The sequence below is a fragment of the Lissotriton helveticus genome, chromosome 5_1 (genome assembly GCF_964261635.1).
Source record: "Lissotriton helveticus chromosome 5_1, aLisHel1.1, whole genome shotgun sequence".
NCBI classification, from domain to species: Eukaryota; Metazoa; Chordata; class Amphibia; order Caudata; family Salamandridae; genus Lissotriton; species Lissotriton helveticus.
Window position 1 is genome coordinate 1008245618 of NC_136065.1, and position 26947 is coordinate 1008272564.

The following is a 26947-nucleotide window of genomic DNA, read 5'->3' on the forward strand; positions in this document are numbered from 1 at the left end:
GCTCTCTGTCCTGCTCATTGGTCCTCACACCCTCTTCTGTAATTAAAAAAACACTACGTTGTATGTCTGACACGCGTGCGCACGCACATTAGACGTACAACGTAGTTGTTTCTTAATTACAGAAGGACGCGAGGAACAGGACATAGAGCAGCCAGGCGGCAGACAACAGGTAAGTGGCTTCTTTTACATTTTTAAAGACTTTGGGAGAGGTGATTCTATACAGTGGGAACATATGTTTACCGTGCTGCATTGCATACTGGATGCTGAGTGCTTTTGTGCAGTGGATACATCTGCTGTATACAGACCAATATGTATCAATGGTAATATTTCATCCATGGTGAAGATCTATAGCGATCTATAGAGGTCGCTGATATTATTTGCTATAGCCCTAGAACCCCTAGCATGTTGGATCAGACAAAAACATGCAAAAGCGGCATTGGGATTCCGTCAACCTCTGCTCTCCATCTCTCTCTATGCAGACAACTTGTTTCTGTATGTAAGCGACCCTGCTACAAAGGTAGCTCCCCTTATACATGAATATATACGATTTAAGAGATATTCGGGTCTGAATATAAACTGGGACAAATTGACTATAGTCCCACTGACACAGTGCACGGAGTCGCACGCTCTAGATCTCCCTCCCTGTTTAGAGCATGAAACCAGTCAAATATTAAAAAATTTGGATCGACAGAGATCCTGACACTGTAATCAGACACAATTGTGGTCATGCTCTCTCTAAATTGGAAGAGCAAGTGGAACAATAGATTTGTCTCCCTCTGTCACTGGCTGACAGAATAGCAATTATGAAAATGATAATACTGCTCTGTTGTCGATAACTATTTATTAATACCCCTATAATGTTTTACCAAAGTCTTCTTTAACTCTGAGATCTCATTTGATAACTCTTGCTTGGGCAGGGAAACAACCTAGATATATCTGGGAAATGCTCACCAGCCCTTATGAGTGAGGTGGATTTTGCGCCTCAGATATATATTTATACTAGTTATGTGCACATTCACATTTAACCCACTTCTGGTACTAACACAATAAATAGCACCATAAGGGTATTGCAGCAATTGTGTAAATAAGCAGGGAAACCTCTGCTGTACGCTCTGTCAGTACCATAATTACATCACCCAGCCATTTCAGTCACACAGGAACCTAAAGCACTTATCTTACTGGCAGAAGCAAAATTAGTAACATTTGGGCATGCCTTCCCCGAAGGAAAGTTCATATCGCTAGAAACTATTTTACTCACACAACATACAACCCCTCTTCTAATGTTTATTTATCACTGACTCCGGGAAGCTCTGAAAACCTTATGTCCACAATTTCCGGATGCACCCCCACACTAGGACCATTACAAAATATGCTCACTAGTAACACAAGCAAAAGGCTAACAACCAGCCTATACATCACTGCACAATTAGATGCACCCCTCAATCAGGCCAGATCAGTAGAAAATGGAATGCTGTACTTGATCCCCAGCTCGCTCCGGAGGACTTGGCGTTTGGTTGTAATCTTACAGGCCACTTAATGACCAACTGCAACTTAAGAATTATACATTTCAAATATTTACAGCTGTTATATTACACCCCACTATAATTACATAGATATGGGCTATGTGAGTCCGCTCAATGCAAGCAATGTGGTAGGCATGACGCAGACTTTTATAAACGTGTCCTGGTCATGCAATGCAGTACTTCACTATTGGACATGGGTTACTCAGGCCTTGTCAAGCATGGCAATGGAGCTGTTGGCTTGCATTCCACACCTATGTCTTTTGGGGTTTGTCAAATATATGCAACTGTGCAATCGTATGCTTGTAGCGATTGCTCTACTGTTGGCAAAAAGGAGAGTATCCTTACACTGGGGGGCAGAAATGGTGCCTAAATTTGAAAATTGGCTGTTTGACATGGCGTATTGTAAGGGTCAACTAGAACTGCATGCAGAAGAGCTACCAGTGGCATCGTATCTTAAGAATATATGGGAACCGTTCACAACATACCTACTAGCAAACTCATCAATGGACTAAGTGGAGTTAACTCAATCACTCTATACTATGATTCTCTTATATGCGCAGGTCAAGTAAAACTGAACATAAATTGCTGTAGCAAATGTGTTGGATATACCATATATAAGCTATGTTGAGTTGATGTTGCTGTATGGTGCACTTTGTATTGTCAACTTATGAATACAATAATTTAAAATAAAACCATAAATAAAAAAAGATGGAGGTAATAACAGAGCTCCCCCATGAATCATGAAATTTTTGGGACTGTAGAACACTACTAAAGACCGAGGACATTATGTCGGCCCAGAAAATGGGGTTATGTTTATACAGCGCCAGCAGAATGTTGTTAGGACCCGGAGCGCCGATTCTAAAAACCCACTTCTCCTTATTCTCAGCGAATTTTCAGCATAGGCTCCACCCTGTGGTTTCTTTATAATTTGGAAAGCTCAGTCTGGAACAGGATTATTATGCATGGCTTCCTTGGAAAGCCTCTATCCTTTACACCAGATTTTAGTCTGGTAATTAACTGTTATGACGTAGCAAAAGTTGATAACAAAACTCGATACACACTGTAGCTGCGTCATAAAAGCTTTCCAGGCCAGGCTGACAGGGATCTCTGACAGCCTGTCAGTGCAGCACTCCTTGTCTGCTTTGACTGAAAGCAGAAAACAAACCTGCAGGAGGGGAAAGGAAAACAGGGAAAGTGGTGTATTGTTATAGACATCACAGACCATTCGAGCTTCCCTCTGTAGTGTAGTTCCTATCTTCCCAATAGGCTCTGCGCATTGGAATAATACCTACAGCAGTAAAGGCCTAGGCCAGACGTTAACTAGGTCTACTACTGTCGATACTAGACTTAAGTTTTGGGTTTGCCAGCATAGCTCAGAGTTCGCTAGAAACTTTCTCGAATGTTCAAGGAGGAATTAACTTCCCTGATTAGACAAGAAGGGATTTAGTTTCTGACAACCATAGAACATGACAACTTTGCTCTCCCCTAATCAAGAGTTAATCTCGAGAGTCGTGTGAACAAAAGGCAAATTATTTTACTCAGTCAGTACGTGCATTCTTAGTCTCATCAGAATGTAGAGAAAAGGAAGAGACGGGCGTGTTCAATAAAAAGATGTTATTTATTGATCAGTCTCTTTTCTCATACAAGAGAAATGGATCGATATTATTGCAATACTTATAGCTAAGTAAAGTGCATACATTAAAAGCAATAGTATAAAGTAATACTGTAAAAACATTGATATGGTTTCTAAGCCATAAGATGTTTAAAATGAATAAAATATATTTACATACACATATACACTTGACTAAACGTACTCAAGTGGTGTTTCTAAATACGCCTACCCCGTGTACCTGACCTAAGCCTAATACGTGGGCGGGAATAGAAAGTTACAGTTTAAGTTAAGTTTGTTTTTGCCAAGTGAATAACTAAAGAATTCTCTGTGAGGGGTTATTCAGTTCTGTACCTGGAAGTTAGGATGAATGAGGAATGGTATCTCTTTCTCTGGTCTCGATATTCCAGGCTGCCTGCGAGGGCTACCCGGAAGCGCCGGTGCTGGGTCTCTCGGCAGGAGAAAGCAGCTTCTCTCAGCGCGTCAGAAAGGCGGGGCTGCTGCCAGCGGGGTCTGCTCTGCTCTCGGCTTCGGCAAGTATGGCTGCTCCGTCTCGTCACCACGCGTGTGTTTGCATAGGGCAAGATCGGTAATATTTATACCTTTAAGGTGCCGAGATTGACGTAAGGATGGACATAGATACGTCAATAAAGATGTCATACGACTTGCTCGTTAGCACATTCTTTTACTAAAGTTCTCGGTGAAATCAAAACAATGGCCGCAGGGTTTTGCCCAGGTTGTCATAGGTTTGATTTGTTATGAGAACTCCGTATGCCTTATCAGGGGCTGGAGGAATATCGCTTGTCTAATTAGATCGCAAGCGTTATGACCTAATCAGATAACACGTTCCTGTGCCGTAGTGTGACTGCGTCAGATAACGGTATCTGCATCATGGGGGTTTTCTGCCTCATGGGCTGACTGCTAGTTAACTTGTTGGTTTGTTTAACTAGAATAGGGTCAGGAATAGGGGGATCGATTCAGAACCGATAGGAATACATGACACCCACTCCACGCTAACTATGGACATATTTACTAATCTAGGCATAGTATAACATAGGACAACATACTATAGAGTAGTGTGTATACCTTACCACCCCAAAATACATAAATGCATTTTGAAATTTTCAAATATACTGAAAAAAATTGCAGACATATATATATGGTATGCACTCAAGCTGTAGAAAAATGCCAAAGTAATTGCATTTGTATACATTATTGCTTATTTGGTATATGAGAATTACACATGAAATGGTTTCTGACAGAAAAAAGTTTCGAGACCATTCCATCACAGAATAAAATATCTTTATGAACATGCCAGCGGGCAGCTAATGTCTATAAGCTATCTAATTTTTAGAAACCTTAGTTCTCTAAGAATAGTTCTTACTTTAAGCAGAAGATAGTGTCCCGAAAAATATGCAAAAATATTTGGGGCTGCTGAAAAAACTGCTGTCCGTGAACTGGAGCGAAAATGTTCATGTGACTTTATTTTTAAAGTTGAAGGCCGAATTCAGGGAACGCCGTGTGCGAGCTTGCTCAAAAGTCTCTATTTCTGTTCGGGTGAGAACATCATATCATTTAGGCTTTCGAAAAAACTGTCAACAGCTTCCTGGGAAAGTTCCATTAACTTGGAAATAGGTGTAATCATGCATTCTTGCGCATGATTGTCTCCATTGACATTCTGATTCGCATTGCTGACAGAAGGTCGTACCTGTTCGATGCTGCTTTCATCTTGAACTTCACTACCCATCAATCGTAGTGGTGAAGCTTCCACGAATGCCGTCATCAGGATTGGTAGCCTTTGAGGGCAGCACAATGCATGAACCTTGATCGGGCTCAACAATGTCTCTGAATCCATTGGCGCATCCGATTGTAGCGTCAGACAGGTGTCTAACAAGCATTCTTCTCCGCATAGCAGACACCTTAGTACAGGAAAAACACATCTTTGCCACATTGGTCGAAATGATAGAAACCAGGTCATGTTCAGGTCTCTAAGCCGGGAGAGTCCCAGGATTTTTGATATCCGGTCCCGGTATCCAATGGCTAGGATTGTTTCTTCCCTTGTCGCAAGAGTTTTGTCTGTGACATGGGTTGCCATAACGAAAAATAAGGACTAAGAATAGGATTCCTGCAATTAGTCCCAGGATCAGGGGAAGTCCGCCAAAAATCTAATGGACGAAATCTGGAAAAATACCCAGTATGGCTTTGAATGGTGTTAATGCCATCGAAAATACTGTCTTAAATACCTTTGAGACCCCATTGGTATCAGAAATATTTAAGATTTCATTCAGGATTTCCGCGAAATGTACGGGGGAATTAGTTGATAATAATGTATGTATCTCTGCAGTCGTCCTTGCGACTTGTAGATCATACATTTCTTTTGATGACGAGAGCCTGGTAGGCGTCTGAAGAAGGACTGTTTTCATTCTGCTTAAAGTATCTATTCGAATAGAAGTAATTTTCAAATCGGGCCATGCCCTTGCCTCCCTGTCTGGAAAGGAGCTGGGGAACAATGAGCATCCACAGCACTTGACCTTCGCAGTCGTAGTTACTAGATAAGGAGTCCCGGGCATAAGACTACAACATCTGCGGTCTACAATAAGAATGTAACTCCCATTATAGAGTCTTTGAAAGAATGGTTCTATCTCAGTTGCAGGTGCGCCTTGCTGGTGACATGAAAGGTTGTATGAATTCCCTTCACAGGCTCCATGCAAACTAATTCCGTTACACAGAAGCGTGCCGCTTAGTGACATCGCACAATTGTTGCCACTAAGAAACACTTTCTGTCCTTTATTACTGACACATGCATGTGAATAGGGCAGGTTCCATGTTGTTTTAAGGTACCCCTTTCCCAATTTCTCGTACATGCCAGCCTGTATATATTTTTGGCAGTATTGAAACCTGAAGGTTGAGATTGGAATATTTATGATTCCATGTATTATCCATTCACTGACAGGTCGTTCTGACATTGTCATTGGTAATCTTTCAAGTTTTTCAATGCTCAAGATTGTATAATCAGCACCCTTTTGCGCCATACTGATTTGTCTATCAGTAAGGTTAAAGATTTGGAATAGTGACGTTGTGTTGATTAAACGCCAAGGCACATAGCCTGAACGCAGATTTTGTAACGTCCAGCCAAGCTGTACAATAGAGCGCAATTGTGACTGACCGTGTTGTAATAACAGTAAGTCTTGCGATAATATATCGATTGCTGAAGACACAATGCTGTCCAAAGAAAAAATTCTGGAGGACAGAGTCATTAACCCATTGTCCACTACAGAAAGTGATTTTTCCAAATTAATACGGTCAATTTCCCGTATTCTCTCTGATGTTTCAATTTGAGTAACCTTCCAGGCCTCATTGTATGCTGCATATACAGAGGCTGCTATGAAACGCTTTTGACGCTGTTTGCGTGGTCCCATTATGAAATCACGCAAGTCAGCACCATCAGTAAGTAAAGTTAGGTGTTGCTTAATTTCTGTCAGTGTGGAGGTTTGTAGCCATTGAAGGCATAATTTGCCCACACTGTAGGTGGTTATTATCCCTGGGTGATGTCTTTGAGGATATCTAGGGTCTGGCCTGGTCATTTTGAACCCCTGTGTTTTGTTCAGGAATCTGTCTTGACAGTTATTAGTATCTGTGGGCCAGATCAACCACTGTTTCCAATCAGGATGCGTTCTGTTTTGGTTTAATATATGGTTTACGTCTATCTCTTCATCTGTATCAGAGCTATTGTTAAACATTGTTGGCTTTGGAATAGACGGTTTATTTAGGTCTTTGATTTTGGCTAGGCCAAGACAGGTGGTTTGTTGGACAGTGTCATTTAAAAATATAATTTGTTCTGGGATCATGCAGGCTCTAAACAGTGATTCTATACCCTGTACTTGCCATTCTTTTGTACCCCAAACACTTTTCAATTCAACATTTTTGTCCCAATAATCAAATCCAAAAGTATTCATTTGTTCAAAAAATGAGTCTGAATATATCAATTTTGTGTTGGTTATCATGGTCTTGGTTCCTGTCTTGTTCGACAATTTAAAATAAAATGTTTCAGCATTACTTGTGTTTAAACCTGAAAAGTATGAATATTTGTTGTATACGGTTCTTGAGCTCCCTTTTGGAGGAGTTGCACAATGTTCCCATTGATTATAATTTAAAACATTTCTAGGCTGTGCAGATCTATGTAGAAAATGGTTACCATAGTGGTTATAGCAATACATACTATCATAATTTGTAGAACCCTGCAAATAATCATGTTTGGTAAATTTAGCAGACATTACTAAATCAGACATCATGTTATTAATACTTTCAAAGTCCCAATCATCAGCAAATGAGTTTGGTTTTACAAAGTCACTCAAGGAGATCTTAATTTGGTGTGGATATTTCAGGATCTCGACCGGACCATAAATTTCATAGTCAGTGTTGTCCCAGGCTACCCCACCCGGTATCGGATTGGCTGTGAAGTTGGCTGAAGAAAGTTCTCTTTTCTCGACGTGTGAAGATGTGTGTGGTTTGAGGATCAAGTTGATTTTCTGACTTGCTGTGTCCATTCTAGCATATTTTCCCTCAATGAAGCGTCCCAAAGTTAGTATCATGATGAGCCAAAGTATGAGGATAAATGCACCAAAACCCACCCAAAATTCAATCCATGGAGAAATCAGGTATGTTTCTTTCAGTTGTTTCAAAAGTTCTTTAGCTTTATCTTTAAAGGTTTTTGATGAAGGCTGTGTCTTTGATTCACTGAAGTCTTCAGAGGAATCATCGAAGTTTATGAAGTAGCCGGATGCAGTTCTGTCAATTGTCCCAATTGGTTCAGGATTTCTGTTTCTTGCATTTTCACTTGGTACTTCAGTATAGATTGGTGTGTCTCTGCTAAATGTTTTTATTTGGGTTTTCAGAGGTCTGAGTTCTATTGCATTGTTGCATAGTACTTGTTGTTCTTCTGTAGGCGTTTCAAATGTGATGAGCCTCTTCGTTAGGACCTCTGTACTGGTAGCAAACCTTGGTGTTCTGCTACTTATTGGGAGTCCACTTGGCCTACTGTTTGTTATCGGCCACATGTTGTGGTTTTACCAGGTCGATGGATACAACTCGGTTCTCCTTTTTACCAGCAAGTGGCGGTAGTACAACTGATCTTGTCCCGTTGACAGACAAGACAGGAACTGCTTTTCTGTAAGAAGGCCCAAATTCCTTCTTTACCGCGATCTTTTCCCTGACTAGATCCCCGACTTTTGGAATCCAGACAGGTCTTGCTGGGACAGGTGGTGGTTCTTCAGTGGTTGTTGGCTGTTGTTTCAACTTTATGTTGCTCAGGTCTTTTCTTGTTGTGTTTAAGTCCTGCAAAATAGCCAAACGGTCTTTGATATCAAAGCTTTTTTCTTTCACCACTGAAGTCTGACTATCAAGGTCAGAGATCAACATCCTAGTTCCAAATAATAATTCGTACGGACTGAATCCCTTCAGAGAATTTCTTGGCAAGTTATTTAGACTACGTTGGACACTTATTAAATGTTTGACCCACCCAGCTCCCGAACCTAATATCCTTTCTGCTATAGATTGCTTTATGCCTTGGTTTTTTCTTTACACCATCCCGTACCCTCAGGAAGGAAGTGAGAAGATTCCCGCTGGACTGTGCTCATTCGGCCATGTTTCCCCCCAGGCTGGTGGGCTTGAGTGAAAACAATGGTCGAACGTAGCATGCTCTTAGAGTATATGCCATTTAGACTCGCAAATCTTTGTATAACAGTCCGGACGTCAGCCGAGTGCTGGTGATTTACATTATAAGTGGAAACTAGCCTGTATATGTTAATCGCAAGCCATTCTTTTTACTGGTAATATTATCTGCCGTAATATGACGAGGTATCAAACTGTTTCTCTCCCCACTGCGATCTCTATTGCAGTTTGGGCAGCGTTTTACAAACATGGTGTGACGCAGGCTCATGCCTGGCCACCAGTACCGTGATTGTAATTCTTCCAGAGAATCTTTTAATTTAAGGTGTCTGAGACCCTTGCCCATGTGTGCGTCTGCGATTAACAAGTTTCTCCTGTCCATGTTTGGAATCACTCTATCCCCCACTCCAGGGATTCGAGCAAAAGGGACGGAGTTTGCATCGATTATGTATGTATAATTGAGTGGATAGTTGATCGGTAACGCTGAGCTGTCGCCTTTTGATGACGTTTTCACCGCCAGCACTGTTTCACCGTCAATGTATTTTAATGTACGCTTTTTTCGAACTACGGGAGCCGATTTAGTGGCTGCCGCTGCGGCTGTTTCAGCCAATGAATTCCCTACAACGTGAACGCCATCACGCTGATGACTCAGTGAGTGAGTCACGTGAGTCTTTGGTAGTTCTTTTTGTAAAAGAGCTATTTGTTCCCAGAGCAGTTTCTGCTTTATTGGTGCATCTGTGTCATCTTTGTAACCGTTTTGAATCCATGCCTGCAAATCGCTGTTATATGATTTGACGCAGTAATATGAATCTGACACTATAAGTGTCGGGAATTCGTGATCCGCATTATCTAGCGCCATCTTCAATGCTATTATTTCAGTTTGTTTTTCTGAATTAGTTTTTACTGAGTGTGATTTTGTTAATAGAGGTTTTAGTTTACCTCCGCGCCACACTTCTTTTGTAATCTCACATGTGGGGTTGTATGCTTGTTCTCCCCAAACGGACGGTTGAGCATGTCCGTCTGTATAGATTACACAGGCGTAATGTCGTAAAGGCAGAATGTCGATTGGCAGAGGATATGTTTCTTCATATTCTAGATTTTTCAATTCTTCTAGTTCTGGATCAAAGTAGTAGTATACTTTGTCCGTTGTGATAGAATTCACCCATTGTATCCATTCCGGATTCAATGTTGTTGTTGGTAAATTACACGGTGTTGTTAGTGCCTCAAAGGCTGATTCTGCTGTTCTGACTGTAATGTGTCTACCGTCCGCTTGATCTTTTTCTCTAGCTATTGCGGTTTGAACTGCATGAACAATTTTTTCTTTGTTGCTGAATCTCTGTTCAGCTTTTGTGTACAAGTGTGATTTGAATGCAATTGGTACCTTTTCTCCCTCATTAGAGGTCAGGTATGTGAATCCGCATCTCCCTGGGATGACTCGAATCACAAGATTGCGTGTGTTATCACGTGTTTCTAATTTTGTTTTAATTAGCATGTCTGTTTGTAAGGATCTCAAAATTTCTGTGTGTATTTGAGTCCAATTGGATCTTTTAAAATCTGGTTTAATTAGATCATAAAGGGGTTTGACCCTTTCTGCGTAATTTGCAATGTATGTTCTTCCGAAATTTAGGAAGCCTAGAATCGACTGAAGATTTTTTAGTGTTCTAGGTGCTTGGATTACGGCGCATTTCTCTAGGAAATTGTCAGCCAGGCTTTTGCCTTCACTTGATAATTCATATCCTAAGAACAGGACTGTCAGATGGGCAATTCTGGACTTTTTAAAGTTGAATTTGTAACCCTCTGCAGCAAACCCAAGTATTATGGTGTTCACTCTCTTCAAGTGAGTATCCAAGTCATCATCTGTTAAGTAAATGTCATCGACATAAGATAATGCTTCATCATCATATAGTTGTAGTAATTCTGTTACTCTCGCTGAGAATACCCCCGGGCTGTTCTTGTACCCCTGGGCTAACAGACAGAATTGTTTTTGAGTGCCATTTACTGAGAATGCAGTTAAATATCTGCTCTCTGGTGCTATGTTTTGACAAAAGAATCCATTGGAGATGTCCAAGGTTGTTTTGTATTTTTTGCGCACTATGTTATTCATTAGTGCAGCACTGTGTGAGTTTTGCACTGCAAAAGTTTTGCAACATGTGTTAAGGTGTCGGTAATCCAAAACTAGACGATATGAATTGTCTGGTTTGGAGACCGGAAACAAAGGATTGTTCATTTGTGAGGTGCAAGTTTCAATCACCCCCTGGTATTCTAGCTGATCTAGTATTTCATTTACCTGTTTTTTAGCTTCTTGCTTAATTGGGTACTGCCTTTGTGCAGTAGGTTGTGATTTTAACTGAATTTTGTGAGGAGGAGAATCCTCATCCCATCCTACATGATTTTTATATAAAGCAGGAGCTAGAGCTACTGCCCACTTCCTAGCAAGTGTATATTTTTTATGAATCGGGATATGATTCGAGAAGGCAGGCATAATTATTTCTTCGCCATGAGGGCACTCCCTGACAAACTCTGGTGGCCAGTCTTTTTCAGCTAGAAGGATGTCATAACCCTTGGAGAGGTTATCCCAAAATAGTCCCCTTATTTTTCTAGTCTTATCTCCCTCTATAAGTAATGTTATCTCGTATATCTTGTGAGGTTTGCTAACCCTGGTGTCTGCAGTTTCCACTTGAAGATATTCATTCGTGTCCACTGTCTCCAGATGATTCATAAGGACTTTGCGAGCTATGCTCACTTCTGCTGCGCTGTCTAGCATTGTCTGAGCCCACTCTCCGTTTTTCAGTTGTGTCCTCAGTATTCTCGGCATTGTTAACTACCTTGATACTGGCTACCTTCTTTTTTGGAAATTGTAATTTCTTTTTTAGCTGAGCAGGTTCCTTGTCTTTGGACTTGGCGTGCTCTTCTCTTTGTTCTGATCGTCCTCTTCTTTCCGATTTCTGCGAGGAAGTCTGAAAAGATTGAGAGGGACGTGTATCAATGTCTTGATATCTATCAGGTTTTTTTATATTATCCCTATTTCTAAGGTTATATCTTTTCCCAGAGGGGTCACTCTGGGGTGACCTTTGTCTTTGGTTTGGAGATTTTTCTCTTCGCCTAGGAGACCTTCCTCTGGACTGGAATTTCTTTTCTTTAGGATTGGATTGTTTGTTTCCATCCCAGTTCTTTTTTGGTGTATTATTATTAAAAAATATTTCTTCTGGACTTTCAGTCAGTTTTTACTGGTATTCCACCTAAACTGTCTCTACCTAGTTCCTCATAGGATTTTTCTATGATTCTGGCAATTTCAGCTGGTTGGTCTGCTATATCTGTCTCTTTTAACCTCTGGCGGATCGCCACGTTTGCTGCTTCACCTTTTATGTTGGCTAATAGTATAGCCGAGACCTGCTTGAAGTCTTTTAGTAATTTCATACCAAGAGTTAAAGCGGGTTCTGGACCGTATTCATCTTGAATTTGTTTTAACACATCTGGTATTACCGAAATGGATGGAACAGCGTGCGTTTTTGTGTAGATGGAAGCAAAGACTGTACCCCAAGTGTCACAGTCCTCAATGTGTGGTGCGATTCCCATTGGGAGACAGATAGTCAGAATCCTGTGTTTTTCTAATGGGGTGGTGTCAGGAAACACCGCCTCTATTTGGGTGATTTTTTGTGCCAACCAGAATGGTATCTGTTCCCGTTTAGCCGGTACTTTACCTAGGCAGGACTGGATGTTCTGTGGTGTAATTTTATTTGTGTTCCCCTGGTGAGGGGTCAGCTGTGGAAGTTTAATAGCTGGCTGAATTGTTGAAGTCCGCATCACATACTGAACTAATTGTCTATGAATTTTTATTAATTGTTTTAGCTGTGTTAAAAGCTGTGGTGCAGGCATCTCGTTGATGTCTGGATGTGGTGTGTATCCGGCTAGGACCGGCCACGTTGCTCCTGGTCTACCTAAAGGACCGAGCCTGGTGATGTGATTATTGTGTTTTAGGGCGCCATCAAATAAGAGCAAATGCTCTTGGAATTTGAGTGGTACTTCCACCTCCTCGAAAGGAGTGTACTCATTAGGAGGTTCCTCTATTTTGTAATAGTGGAAGTACTTTGTTACAGCATTAGCTGCTGGAAAATGTATCCATGAATAATATACCTCTGTCTGCCGATATTCGTGTGCCTCAATTACGAATATGACTGTGCCACCTCTAGGTGTCAGTCCATTTTCTATAAGTTTTAAGGTTATAGATTTCCTTTTGATGACCGGGATGAGTATTATCTCCGGGTCTGCGTCTTGCAAAGTAGCATCAGCTGCTGCGAGTTCAGTTGCTATTCTAACTGTCTCTCTTTCTTCATCACTGTCCATTTTACCGACAGGATGGTTATTCTGTTTGTTTGCAGATCAGGTTTCTTATGGAAACAGAGATTAGATGCACAATATTTTGGAACAGTGTATCCTTCAACGTTGACTATACCAAGAACCATACATAGGAGTTACCTCCTGCAAGGTTTTGGAGGATATTACCTTTCACCCACTCCAGACGTCTTTGGAGTATAATGGGAAAAGGGGTCTGAGTGAGAAAGCACGACTGAGTTACTCTAAATGTCTTACGTTAGTTTTATCGCCCTTTCCAAACGCGTTGGGCGCCATGTAGTGTAGTTCCTATCTTCCCAATAGGCTCTGCGCATTGGAATAATACCTACAGCAGTAAAGGCCTAGGCCAGACGTTAACTAGGTCTACTACTGTCGATACTAGACTTAAGTTTTGGGTTTGCCAGCATAGCTCAGAGTTCGCTAGAAACTTTCTCGAATGTTCAAGGAGGAATTAACTTCCCTGATTAGACAAGAAGGGATTTAGTTTCTGACAACCATAGAACATGACAACTTTGCTCTCCCCTAATCAAGAGTCAATCTCGAGAGTCGTGTGAACAAAAGGCAAATTATTTTACTCAGTCAGTACGTGCATTCTTAGTCTCATCAGAATGTAGAGAAAAGGAAGAGACGGGCGTGTTCAATAAAAAGATGTTATTTATTGATCAGTCTCTTTTCTCATACAAGAGAAATGGATCGATATTATTGCAATACTTATAGCTAAGTAAAGTGCATACATTAAAAGCAATAGTATAAAGTAATACTGTAAAAACATTGATATGGTTTCTAAGCCATAAGATGTTTAAAATGAATAAAATATATTTACATACACATATACACTTGACTAAACGTACTCAACTGGTGTTTCTAAATACGCCTACCCCGTGTACCTGACCTAAGCCTAATACGTGGGCAGGAATAGAAAGTTACAGTTTAAGTTAAGTTTGTTTTTGCCAAGTGAATAACTAAAGAATTCTCTGTGAGGGGTTATTCAGTTCTGTACCTGGAAGTTAGGATGAATGAGGAATGGTATCTCTTTCTCTGGTCTCGATATTCCAGGCTGCCTGCGAGGGCTACCCGGAAGCGCCGGTGCTGGGTCTCTCGGCAGGAGAAAGCAGCTTCTCTCAGCGCGTCAGAAAGGCGGGGCTGCTGCCAGCGGGGTCTGCTCTGCTCTCGGCTTCGGCAAGTATGGCTGCTCCGTCTCGTCACCACGCGTGTGTTTGCATAGGGCAAGATCGGTAATATTTATACCTTTAAGGTGCCGAGATTGACGTAAGGATGGACATAGATACGTCAATAAAGATGTCATACGACTTGCTCGTTAGCACATTCTTTTACTAAAGTTCTCGGTGAAATCAAAACAATGGCCGCAGGGTTTTGCCCAGGTTGTCATAGGTTTGATTTGTTATGAGAACTCCGTATGCCTTATCAGAGGCTGGAGGAATATCGCTTGTCTAATTAGATCGCAAGCGTTATGACCTAATCAGATAACACGTTCCTGTGCCGTAGTGTGACTGCGTCAGATAACGGTATCTGCATCATGGGGGTTTTCTGCCTCATGGGCTGACTGCTAGTTAACTTGTTGGTTTGTTTAACTAGAATAGGGTCAGGAATAGGGGGATCGATTCAGAACCGATAGGAATACATGACACCTCTTGTTGTCTATTTGATGTCACTCTTTACCCTTTGGTAAAAAACATCCACATAATGCATTACTCATGTATAATTCTGTATGTTGTTTCTGAAACATAGACATTACAGAAAACCTACCTCTAATCAAACTTTCTATTTTTTTAACTCATTACAAGTGACATACAGCACTATACCAAAAAAAATACAATCAGATTAAAAGCTGTTAAGTACAGTTACAGAACATATGGTTTTGTTACAATGTAAACAAAATAAAATTTGCATGAAGGATCGAACGTTACCACGACCCTTTTACATTGTCTCACCCTTTTTTTCAATTCCTTTCTCTTTGAGGTTTTTTTTTATCCCTAAATAGGCGATATGCTACATGTGTTTTCTGTTTTTCTAACTAATTGTTGACTTAATTATCACCTCACAATGTATCCGGGATTTGCCTGAGGCACTGTTCATAGCCAACAACTTTGGTGACCCTCACTCTTCCAGCTCTTCTTATCTCCAATTACATACCATGTTACAAAATGTGGATAGTTAAATGATAGGTTTTGATAGGATAGGGTCCTGCTTGCCAAAAGTCTCCAACCTTCTTGCTCATGGCCCATCGCTGCCATAGACACCATATCCAATGGCTCCTGGAAGGATTCATTTTTTGTGCCATTTTATTAAGTTTGGGAATTAAAAACCTGTAATGGAGAGAGCAGCCAATGCACATCACAAAACATATTTTAATAAATCGGTTCACGGTTTCTTTTGATAGAAAGGGATGAACCTGAATCTGATGATGTCATCTCCCCTGCATAGATATTTTTCGATTGCAACTTACAAGCGTAAAACAGCTTTTGGGGGTATATGTCAGTCCTACATTGATAATCGCCCTTAAGTCTGACATAAATAATAACAGCTCTAATTTTAACAACATAGTTGCAAATTCTGCCAATCACATCTGAAAAACATGCGCCAGGATTTAAAGACTGCAACCTTTTTTTTTTTTTTTTACAAATGTATGTAACAGGTGGCCTGCTCTTGAGAAAACAGTATTCTTTTTGAACTAAAGTCAAGAAGTAGCAGGAATAGAAAGAACACTAACGAGAATGCTAAAGCTAAGCAATCTGACATTATTATGGCCCAGGAAGGCAAAACACAAGATTGCATTACAATTGAATATTTGAATAACTTTGGTGTTTTTTCCTTTGCAGGATGCTGCTGGATCATACAATTCTAAACTGATTTCATCTGCAGTCATTTCACACATGATTGATGAGAATAAATCAGAAGAAAATGGGCCCGCATTCCCTCTGCGGTCTGTGATCACCGAGCCTAATGCTTACAACATAAAGCAATCTCTGTCTAATCACAGTTCAGTCAACATTAATAGCGCATTCAGATCCTTTCCTAGCAGATTAGGAATTGAAGCCGCTCCGGTTGGAAATGTCGCGAGAACCAACCTGTCTCGCAACGAGAGCAAACAATGCCAGCAACTTATGAAGGGCTTTACGTCAATAACGATTACTTCAAGAAGAATGTATCTACCTTCTAATCAGAGGGCGGAGGTTGTGGCCTGTGACCAGATACGCTTGCGGTGCAGTGGAAGTGGCACGCGCGAGAGCGCTTCCGGTGCTTTCAACAACCTGGAGGCTCGTGCGCGATGCAATACAGCGCATTGCCAAAAATCATTCAAACATTCATTGTCCGCTGAGGTAAAAGTCTTTAGCTTCCATCCACCTGTGCTTGTTGGAAAGACTGCATGGGCATGCACTGATGGCAAGACAGAGAACATGGAAGTGCCACTTAAGAGTAATTTTAAAAAGAAGGAACAATGCTTATTTCGTTCGTTTGTTTACCATGCAGTTTCTCAGCGGTGTCCTAATGTCATTCATTACTTGGACAAGTCTCTGTCTATCCCTCTCTTTCGACCTGCCTCCAAAGACCAATGTATTCAGAGATCAGTGCTCTCGTTCAACGTGAACTGCTGTTCCACCAGGTCAACAGCAGATGGAGTACTGGGCACACCCAGAAAAGAGCCCAACGCAAACGTTCCACAGCCAATGGCCCCAGAGGACAGAGGAAAGACAGATGTAATTGAAATGCATTCTGATAAAACCCAACCACCGCTAAAAAGAAGTATGGAGAGACAGCATGCCAATGACGGCAGACCTCCCGCAGTAAGTGAGTCACATCCATTGACTGGTTTTACAAATGGAAAACATTCTTTCATTGTTCAAGAGAGAACAAGCCAAAGCAGGTTTAATAAACAACTGAAGGAGAATTCCAATGAAGAACTTCACCAGCTATCTGATTTGCCGGGTCAAAAAGGTAAGCAGACTCTGAAACCGACTGAGACTGTCTTGATTTAGCAATGTCATACTAGGACCCCTTTCACGAGTCCTCATTTTTTTAGATGTATATCCCTATTGTTCTCTGTTCAGTTTTAGCACAATGTTTAGTTTGTAGTTATTATTGTGAAAATTTTTAATTTCAATAACTAGTAACTTTCCTTTGTCCTTCCATTGTGGTACATGTGACTGGCTCTTATTATCACAAGAGTGCAAGCCATGTCTTAAGCACAATAAATTATGTTATCAATTTCTCAGAAACAGGCTGTCAATTCAGGCCTAACTCTGCCAAACAGATCAAATGATCTTATTCTTTAATCAAAGAAAATACTTATTCCATTATTTTATAACATTATTTAAGAAAAACACATGTATAGGTGCAACACTGCCTTAGTGTGTGATTTATTAATGCCATGTTATTGTATAGGCTGTTCTGACAAATCGCAAAATTGCATTTGGTATTCTGCATGAATGATGTGTAGTCATTTCACAGTGATACCTACAGATATGCACTCGCGGCCAGGGCGACTGACGCTGGAATCTGGGGACCACGGTTCGATCCCCGGCTCCGGCGGCAGGTTAGCCCAGCACCATGTGACTCTGGGCAATAGCTCGCTTAATCTTCCCGACGGCCCCCCAGCGCCTAGAGACCCTTACGGGTGATTGTGCGCTTTACAAATGTGGACTTTACTTTACTTTACTCTGTAGACAATGACTTCCTCATTCTATTTTTATCACCCTAAAACAAAACTGAGTAAGGTTTTATTTAATTTGACATTGTGTACAGTCAAGTTGAGAGATTTACATTTTTGGCATTTAATATTAAGCATCAAATCAGATACTTTCAATTATATACATTTTCAGTTCATTTATCATTATTTTTACAACAATTGAGGTGTAACCTGCTCCTTTATCCCTTTTGTCAAATCAAATCAAATCAAATAAGCTTTATTCGATATTTCAAAAAATATCATACAAGCATACAATTACAGAAATAATTTAAGACAAACCATTTGATCAATTCATTAAAATAAGTAAATAGAAATGGAAGAGTGTATCAGAAAAATCATTACCATTAAAAGAGCAAGATTAGGAGAACCAATCATAGCATGATTAAGAGTTGATTAAAAAAGAAGAAATCTAAAAAACAGCATATTTAGGTAGGGCCTTGCAGAGTTTTCCCTTTTGTCATCTCTGTGCCCCACTCTGGATAACCTCATCTGTGTAAACGGAATTGGAGGCCTTCTTTCAAAATAAGGTGGCGATCACTATGGTTACGTTACTAACAAAGAACACCTATTGGACCTTGAGGATTTAAGAAGGTATTTCCCAGTCATACTTCTCCCTACAATCTTCAAAAACACAGGAAGGAATCTTGCAAAATGATTTATAGTGTGTCTGCTAAATCATAGGAACATAGATAGGTCTCTGATGGGGTGCTACCCCTGACATGGTAGTTTTGGCCACCATAGAGGAACTTTTCATAATTACATACAATGGTACTAAAGGAGGCCTGTTACAGCTTAGCTTCTCAGCCTCTCAGATACTTTTTGTCAGATCACTCTGGGTGCGTGTGTTTCATATTCTGTGGTCACAGGCATGCCTCTGATGTGTTAGGAGCCCTTTCTCACTGAATGGACTCATGATATATGTCTCTGCCTCCTTTTCGCCACTTAGAGGAAGGTACTACCATAAGGTCCCCAGGACATGGCTCTTTTGCCAATCTTGTTCATTTTGTACAAGCAACCCTAAGGGAAATTGCTCTGGGATTTTGGCTTCAAACTCCTCTCCAACTACTGATAAGTTTTAACAAGACAAGTTCAGTCAGTCGGTCAGTTGAGTTTCTGCTGGAAACATATATGGGTGCCTGCCAATTTCTTAAAGATGTACAACAATAAGACTGAAGTCCTGATCTTTGGAATGACTGTCCTTGGTGGTCCAGCAATCTTTTGACTGAGTGTCTAGGCTCTTTGCCCATGCCAGTTTCTAAAGCCATGAGTTTGGAAGTCTTCTTTGAGATTGACTTTAATGTATATGCCCAGATCCAGAAGGTCTGGATCTTTTGCTACTTACTACTTACAGCTGTGTCTACTGAGAAATATGGCAATATTCACTCCCTCCGAATTTTACCCTCTGCCTATAGGGACCTGCAGTATGTCACAGACGCACTATATCATTCGTGTGTATCTATGCTACCTGAGGCCATCATCACTACACTTCAAGTAATCCAAAACATAGCAAACAAGTAGGTAAATGGGGAGGTATGAGCACATCTATGGAGCGAAAATGTGCTCCGCTGACTTTCAGTAAAGCAACAGATCCCTTTCAAGGCCTGCTGCATGGTCCACCATAACTATCATAATACTAGTATGGTGTGTTCATATCAACCTAATTGGGGCTATTTAGTAATCTCAGTCAAGCGTGCTTGCTGCAGCTTGTGAGCTTTCAAGGTCCTGAGGCCCAAACTCGGAAACAATCTTCAGCAATTCATCTACACAACAGAAGACCACTTACAGTTCTGAAGGGATTTTAAGTTTTCCTTTTCTGCTATTCATCTCCTTGTGTCTATTCCTAGGTTGCAGCACGGCAGCACGTGGCGGGTCTTCCAATTCTTAGCTTAAAATTTCCCTTGAGTAAGAGTTTCCACTCTATAAGTTAGCTAAGTAAACTATAAATGGTGGATTTCAGTATTTTTGAGTTGCAAATGTTACCTTTTAATGGACAGATTCACCTACCTAGAACGTCATTTTTGCCTTAGTTTTTCCAATGAATTTTTTAGACTTATTTTAATGTAAAGTCCGATATTACCATTTCAAACTATAATGTCACTTTAACGTTTGTTTTCTTCAGTGAATTTCTTGTTTTTTTTTAAACATCAAGTAAGATCTTATCATTATAACCAGGCCCCCACCGTGTACAGCGTTTCAGCCGTGCGCAGGGCTATATATTTAACCGTTGATTTATTTCAGTGAATTTCTAAGTTTTTTTAAAAACAAAAACAGATCCATTTATCATACTGTAACCTTACTTTAACCTTTGCTTTTTCAGTGAATTTCTATGACTTTTTTAATGTAAAGTAATATTTTATTGTCATACACAAAGCCAATCCCCTGCCGCTGTGGCCTGGCACTTGGGAAACCCCCCAACATGCAGCCAACTCCACACTGTGCACAGCCTTTGCCCATACTCAGTAAAGGGTTGGCCACAGGTTCACAAGAAAAAAAGATGTAAAAAAAGAAAAGGGGACATAATAGAAAAATGCCCCCAAAAATATATATTTTAACATTTTTGTCAGGAGTCGCATTTGAGTCACAACTCCGTCCTAAAACAAAGAAAAAAAGCTTAGCCTGGCCCACACGCTTTGTTTAATTTAGGCAACCGGGTGAGCCAGGTTATGGGGGCAATTAAAAATAAGGTTTCCTGCATGGGCCCCCCCGCACCTCGGGGACCGCCACCTCTCCAAGGCAACTGTATATATAATTACATATGGGGGCCGGGCAGCCCCGGGGACCAGAACCTCCCCGGGGCTTAACTAATGTCAGAGGGGGGCGCACCGCCCCCCATCGGAGCCATAAATGGCCCTGGGGACTGCCACCCCCCAGGGCCAGCTCCAGAATGTCCCATGGTGCCCACCCCCGGGACATTGCAGTTTGGTGTGGCGTGGCGGGAGCACCGATCCCGTCAAGCCATAGCCAACACTGCTCGTCTTCATGTAAGCGAATCTTCCATGAAGCGGGGCAGAATTGATTTTGGACAGAGGGAGCTGCAGCTCCCTCTGTCCAAAAGCAATTCCGGCTCCTGCAGGAGTCAGGGAGACGGCAGGGACTGCAGGGGCCTTCAGCCTCCTGCCGCGGTCCCCAACAAGGTGGCTGAGCCCCAGGGGATGGAGTCCCTGGGGCAATATCGGCCCAGGGAGGCAGGCTGTGCAGGCCCCCTCCCCATTTAAAAACAAAAAAGATGAAGGCTGGCCCGGGGGATGGGGTCCGCAAAGCCAAAATAGGCTTGGGGAGGGGGGCCGCGCTGCCCCCTCCTCATTTAGAAGAAAACTTAAATAAAGGACAGGCCCTGGGGAATGGGGTCCCCAGGGCCAAAATTGGCCCCAGGAGGAAGTCACACGTCTCCCCTCCCATTTAAAAAAAAAACCAAATGAATAAAGGGCACTCCCCGGAGGATGGGGTCCCTGGGAGCCAAAATCGCCCATGAAAGAAGGGCCTTTCAGGCCCCCTTCCCATTTAAAAAAAAAAGATGAATGCCTGGCCCAGAGGGATGGGGTCCCCGGGCACGAAGTAGGTCTTGGGAGAGGGGGCTGTGCCACTCCCTCCCCTTTAAAAAAAATAAATAAGGGCCTGTCCTCGAGGAATGGGGCCCCCGGTGCCAAAATTGGCCTCAGGAGGGTGGCTCCGATTCCTTTGTTTAAAAACACATTTAAAAAGATATGGTTGGGCCCCTAGGTATGGGGTCCCCACAGCCATATTGGCTTCAGGAGGGAGGCTGCCAGTCCTCCTTCCATTTAAAAAATAACAATAAAATAAAGGGCAGGACCCAGGGCCAAAATTGGCCCAGTGTAGGGGGCTACTTGGCCCACATCCTTTATTTTCTTTAAAAAATTGCTGGATGGGGCCCTGGGGCTGTAATCGGCCCGCGGAGCCGAGGAGCCAGGACGCACGGCCCCCTCCCCATCTAAAAAAAAAAGACTGGCATCAGGAGATGGGGTCCCTGGGGCCAAAATTGGCAGAGGGAAGGGGGGCTGAAGGGGGGCTATGCAGCCCCCTTCCCTATAACGGCAAGCTAACTTCACCACCACTCTGCATATGCGCCTCCTGGTGCAAAGGTGGTTGGGGAATGAAATCCCTTTGAATGCTGAGGGTGTTTGGGTTCCAACAAAACCTCTTGTTACCTCCAAAAGTCCCAGACAGCGGGATTGCTGAGATGACTTGAAGACCATACCTCCTTTCTCCACCACTCTGCAAACGCGCCTCAAGGCGTGCTTCTGGTTGGGAAATGAATTCCACTTTATGCCTGAGGGCCTCAGGACTAAAGTGGACTACTTGCCCCAACCAGTAGTGCATCAGGAGGCGTGTTTGCAGAGTGGTGGAGAAATTGGGCATGGCCTAGGACAACCTCTCAGCAATCCAGCTGTGTTTGTGTTACTGGATGTAGCAGGAGGTATAGTTGGCCACCAAGGACCCTCAAGAGCCAAGGGGACTGCATCCCCCAACTAGTAGTGCACCAGGAGGTGCATTTGCATAGTGGTGAAGAAAGGGGGTGCCACCGAACATCGCTCAGCAAACCAACAGTGTGGATCTTACTGGAGTTAACAGGAGGGGTAGTTGTCCCTCAAGGATCCTCTGGAGCCAAGGGGACTTCATCCCTCTACTAGTAGTGAACCAGGAGCTGCGTTTGCACAGTGGTGGAGAAAGGGGGCATGGCATCCGACAACCTCTCAGCAATCCTGCTGTGTGGGACTTACTTGAGATAACAAGAGGGGTAGTTGGCCCCCAAGAAGTCTTTGGAGGCCATGCCCCAATTCTTTTTATTTTTTTATTTTATTTATTCAAACTTTCCCATTTATCACAAATTACATACATCTCAAAGAGAAATCAGTCTGCAGTGTCATACATTATCAAAACTCCCAAACCACAGCCGTCCCCTTCCCACAATACCCCTCCCACCCTCCCCCCCAACTTTCCCAAACAATCCTACTATTCATAGTGTCATCATGAGTCAAGCATAGAGCCAGATTATGCAAATTGAGATATCACCATCATTCACAATCAAATCTTGGACATACTATAGAATGCAAGTGTCCTGTGGCAGGAGGGAGCAAGATAAACAAACATTATATGAGCCCCCGAGACGGCTGTGGCTACTCAGCGGTCTAAACCTGCGCCACCCCATCCGTCTCCAGTAGATTCACTTCCTCCTCCCCTGGATGCGCTCTGAGATAGGCCAGTAGTGGGCCCCAAATGTCCTTAGGCCTAGACTTCAATGGCATCTGTTCCGTATAAGCGTGTACGTTTTCCTGCCATGTAACCATGTCGTGTAACCATCCCTTGAACTTGGGTGCCCTTCCACTGCCCCATCGACACGCCACTTGGCGTCGTGCTAATAGTATGCTCATTAGAAGAAATTTCCCGTGTGGGGTGTTAATGTCTGCGATTCGACACAGTAAAGCCGTTGTAGGGAGAGGTTCAATGGTGAGTCCTAGCATATCAGCGAGCCCTGCGAATACCTCTGCCCAGTATTCAGCGACTTTGGGGCAGTTCCAAGCCAGGTGCATGAAATCTGTGGGACTCTGCCTGCAGCGGAGGCATCTTTCATCTTCCCGTAAGACTATCTTGTGTAATCGAGCAGGTGTGTGGTAGAGTCTGTGCAAGAATTTGAAGTGCAGCAAGCGGAGCCTGCTGCTGCCAGAGACGCGTTCCGTCTGCATACATGCCATCTCCCACTGATCATCAGTGAGTGGTTCAGGTAGGTCGCTGTCCCAGTCAGCCTTGGCTCTAGCATGCAGCGGGTGCGGCACAGATCTGACTCTCGCATACAGGACCGACGTGGCGTGTTTCAGTGCATCTCCTTGCAACATTAGGTGAAGGGAGTGAAACACTTCCGGCTCAGCTGGGAAGTCAGGACATATGGCCCTCACACTCTGTCTGATCCTAGTATAGAGAAACAACTCCATGAATGTGGGGGGGGGGTATCTCCGAAAAATTGTTCCTTCGACCGGAACGTCCCATCTAGAAAGAGATCCCCACACGTGAAATGTTTCAGTCTGGTTAGTAGGTTTTGGCAGATTTTCTCAGTGGTCACCTGTAAAAACGGACAGTTACACAATGGGATTTTAGGGGAGTAGAGCTGTGTGGCGCCCTCCGCTTTCGCCAGCCAGTGCAGTGCTTTTACCGTGTAGTCCACGGTAGTAGGGTCCCTATCTCTTTCCTTATATGGGGCAAATACGTACTCAGTCGGGGGGACTGGTGCCATGTGCCCATCCTCTACTGCTAGATGGGGCATGTAGGGGGGGACCAGTACACCGCAAAGTGCACCTGTAATACTGTTCCAAGTCTGGGACGTCAAACCCGCCGTACCTATATGGTAGTGTTAGGGAATCCAGCTTCAGTCGTGCGTGCTTCCCGCCCCAGATCAGTCGGATAAGTTGTGTCTTCAAGGTAGCAAAGAAATGTGCCCCAGGGTGATAAGGAATATTAATAAACAAATATAGAAATTTGGGAACTATCACCATCTTAATTAACGATATACGGCCGACCATTGATAGGGGGAGTTTAAGCCAGGATGTGATGTTATCTGTCACTGTAGACATGGATCGTCCGTAGTTTGTTCTCATGAGCGTTTCCTTATCCCTGGAGACATAAATCCCAAAGTACTTTAAGTCAGATTCCTCCCATTGCAGTGGGTAGTCCAGGGGTTGAGGGGGGGTTTGGTCAGTCAATGGAAACACTGCTGACTTTCCCCAATTAATCTGTACTCCGGCAAACGCTGCAAATTTGGTGACCTCCAGCAGTACAGTATTTAGGTTGTCGCCCGGGTTACGGATGTACAGGGTGATGTCGTCCGCATAAAGGGAGACTAGGACTGGTCAAGATAAATAGAGGAGGCCCCTGTGGTTGTGGTGCTGGCGCAGCTTGGCCGCCAAGGGTTCAATGGCAAAAGTAAATAAAACTGGGGACAGGGGGCAGCCTTGCCTTGTCCCCCTGTTAATGCGGAAGGGATAGGAACGAGACCCGTTAAGCAGCACTCTGGCTACGGGCGCTTCGTAGAGGAGTTTGACCCATCGTATGAACTGTTCCGGCATTCCCATATATGACAGGGTCCCAAACATGTAGTCCCACTCCAGGGAATCGAACGCTTTGGTGGCCACCGCCGCGCATTTGGGGTCTATGTCCTGAAGGATCGCCAGTAGTGTACGAAGGTTGTGGGACGTAGCCCGGTTAGGGACAAAGCCCGCCTGGTCCGGCAGCACTAACTTTTTGAGGGGGAGGTTCAGCCTAATGGCCAGCACCTTGGCCAGTATTTTAGTGTCGGTATTAAGGAGAGAAAGGGGCCGAAAGGAGTCGCATTGATCTGGAGCTTTCCCGGGCTTAAGCAAGGACAGTATGTGCGCTTCTCTCATAGTATCAGGGAGTACGCCCTCTTCCAGCGCTTCATAATATACTGTCTTGAGGACAGGGACTAGAATGTGGATATAAGTTTTATAAAAATCAATGGGAATCCCATCCAAACGAGGGCATTTTCCCGATTTCATGCTCATTATCGCCTCTTTAATCTCGTCCACTTCAAGGTCTGATGCAAAAAATTTTTGTTGCACGGGTCCCAGCCAAGCAAGGGCCACGTCCTCAAAATAGTCCCTCAATTTTAGTTCAGCTTGCCTCCGCGAGGTGTACAGTGCCTTATAATAGTCAGTCAGGATGTCAAGCTGCCCTGGTAGGGACCTGCATGTCTCCCCTTGGGTGTCTCTCAGTTCAGTGACATAATTAAGAAAGCGCGGAGGCCGTACCACCCCAGCTAGGGAGCGCCCCGGACTGTCGCCCTCCCCATATCGTCTAGCTACCCCCTGCATCCCGCGAAATCTACACTCCCGTTCAGCCTCCTCAGTATATTTCGACAGTTTCTCCCGTATTTGCGCCTTCAGGGAATTGGAGTCTTCACTGCCCGCAGCCTCCCGATGTAGAGCCTTCAATTCGACCTCCAGAGTGTGTAGGTTCCCACGAAGATACCGTAGGATCCCGCCCCCTTAGAGATGCACCACCCCCTAACAGTTACTTTAAAGGCTTCCCAGACAGTTGTGAGACTCGCCACAGAGCCGGTGTTCTAGCATCTCCTGTTCCAACTCCGCCTTGAAGACGGCATCCTGTAGGTGCGAGGGGTTCAGTCTCCAGCCGAGGAAAGGTGCTAGGTCCACGGGTGGCAGCAAAGAGACTTTCACTGGGGAGTGGTCCGAAAAGGTCGTGGCCATATGGTGCGCCCCTTCCACCCAATGAGTCATGCCCTTTGCTAGTAGCACATAGTCCAATCTGGCCCAGGTGTTGTGTACAGAAGAGTGGTGTGTGACCTCCTTCTGTAAGGGGTGAGAGAAACCCCATTCGTCCACGAGACTCTCCTCTGTGTCAATATCCTGTAAGGTGCATTGGGAAGTGGTGTAGTGCGTCGATGTAGCGTGCGATCTGTCCCAAATGGGGTTTACAACTGTATTAAAATCCCCCCATACAAGATATCTGCACCCCAAAGTTCTTATTTTGCCTCTGATCAGTTGTAGATAGTGGGGGTCATCGACGTTTGGTCCATAGTAATTCCCAAATACAATTTCATGCGATTGCAATGATCCCCACAACAGACAGTACTGTCCCTCTGAGTCCGTCTCCCGCCCTCCCTCCACAAAGCGGACCCCACGTTTAATCAATATAGCCACCCCCCTGGCATAAGAAGAATATGAGGCAAAGCACCCATGAGAAGCCCAGCGGGTTGCAAATTGAGGAGTGTGTCCTTTCGACAAATGCGTTTCCTGGAGGAAAGCAATGCTAACGTGGTGCCTATCCAGGTAGCCCAGAACCTGTCGCTGCTTCCGAGGGTCATTGAGCCCCCGCACATTCCATGACATGACGTTGAGGCTTGCACTGTTTCCACCCCGCTCACCCACAGCTATAGAAACAATATTGATACTTCAGCCAAGTAGTCCAAGCCCATTGCTGTGACTCACCATATATTAGCAACATTTCCCCTTGTGCCCCAGCCCTCCCTCTCCCACCCACACCGGCTGCCCCAATGTGCAAGGAAAAAACAACCCTCCTCCCACCGTAAACACTCAT

The 26947-nt window shown here is 43.4% G+C and overlaps 1 protein-coding gene across 1 annotated transcript in view; it reads left to right on the forward strand.

Moving 5' to 3' along the window:
• The window catches only part of C5_1H10orf90 (chromosome 5_1 C10orf90 homolog), an 822168-nt gene that overhangs the window by 492347 nt on the left and 302874 nt on the right, over positions 1-26947 (forward strand). The window contains exon 3 of the mRNA XM_078641149.1: positions 15993-17109. Coding sequence (XP_078497275.1) covers positions 15993-17109 — 1117 coding nt within the window. The remainder of the gene's footprint in view (positions 1-15992; positions 17110-26947) is intronic.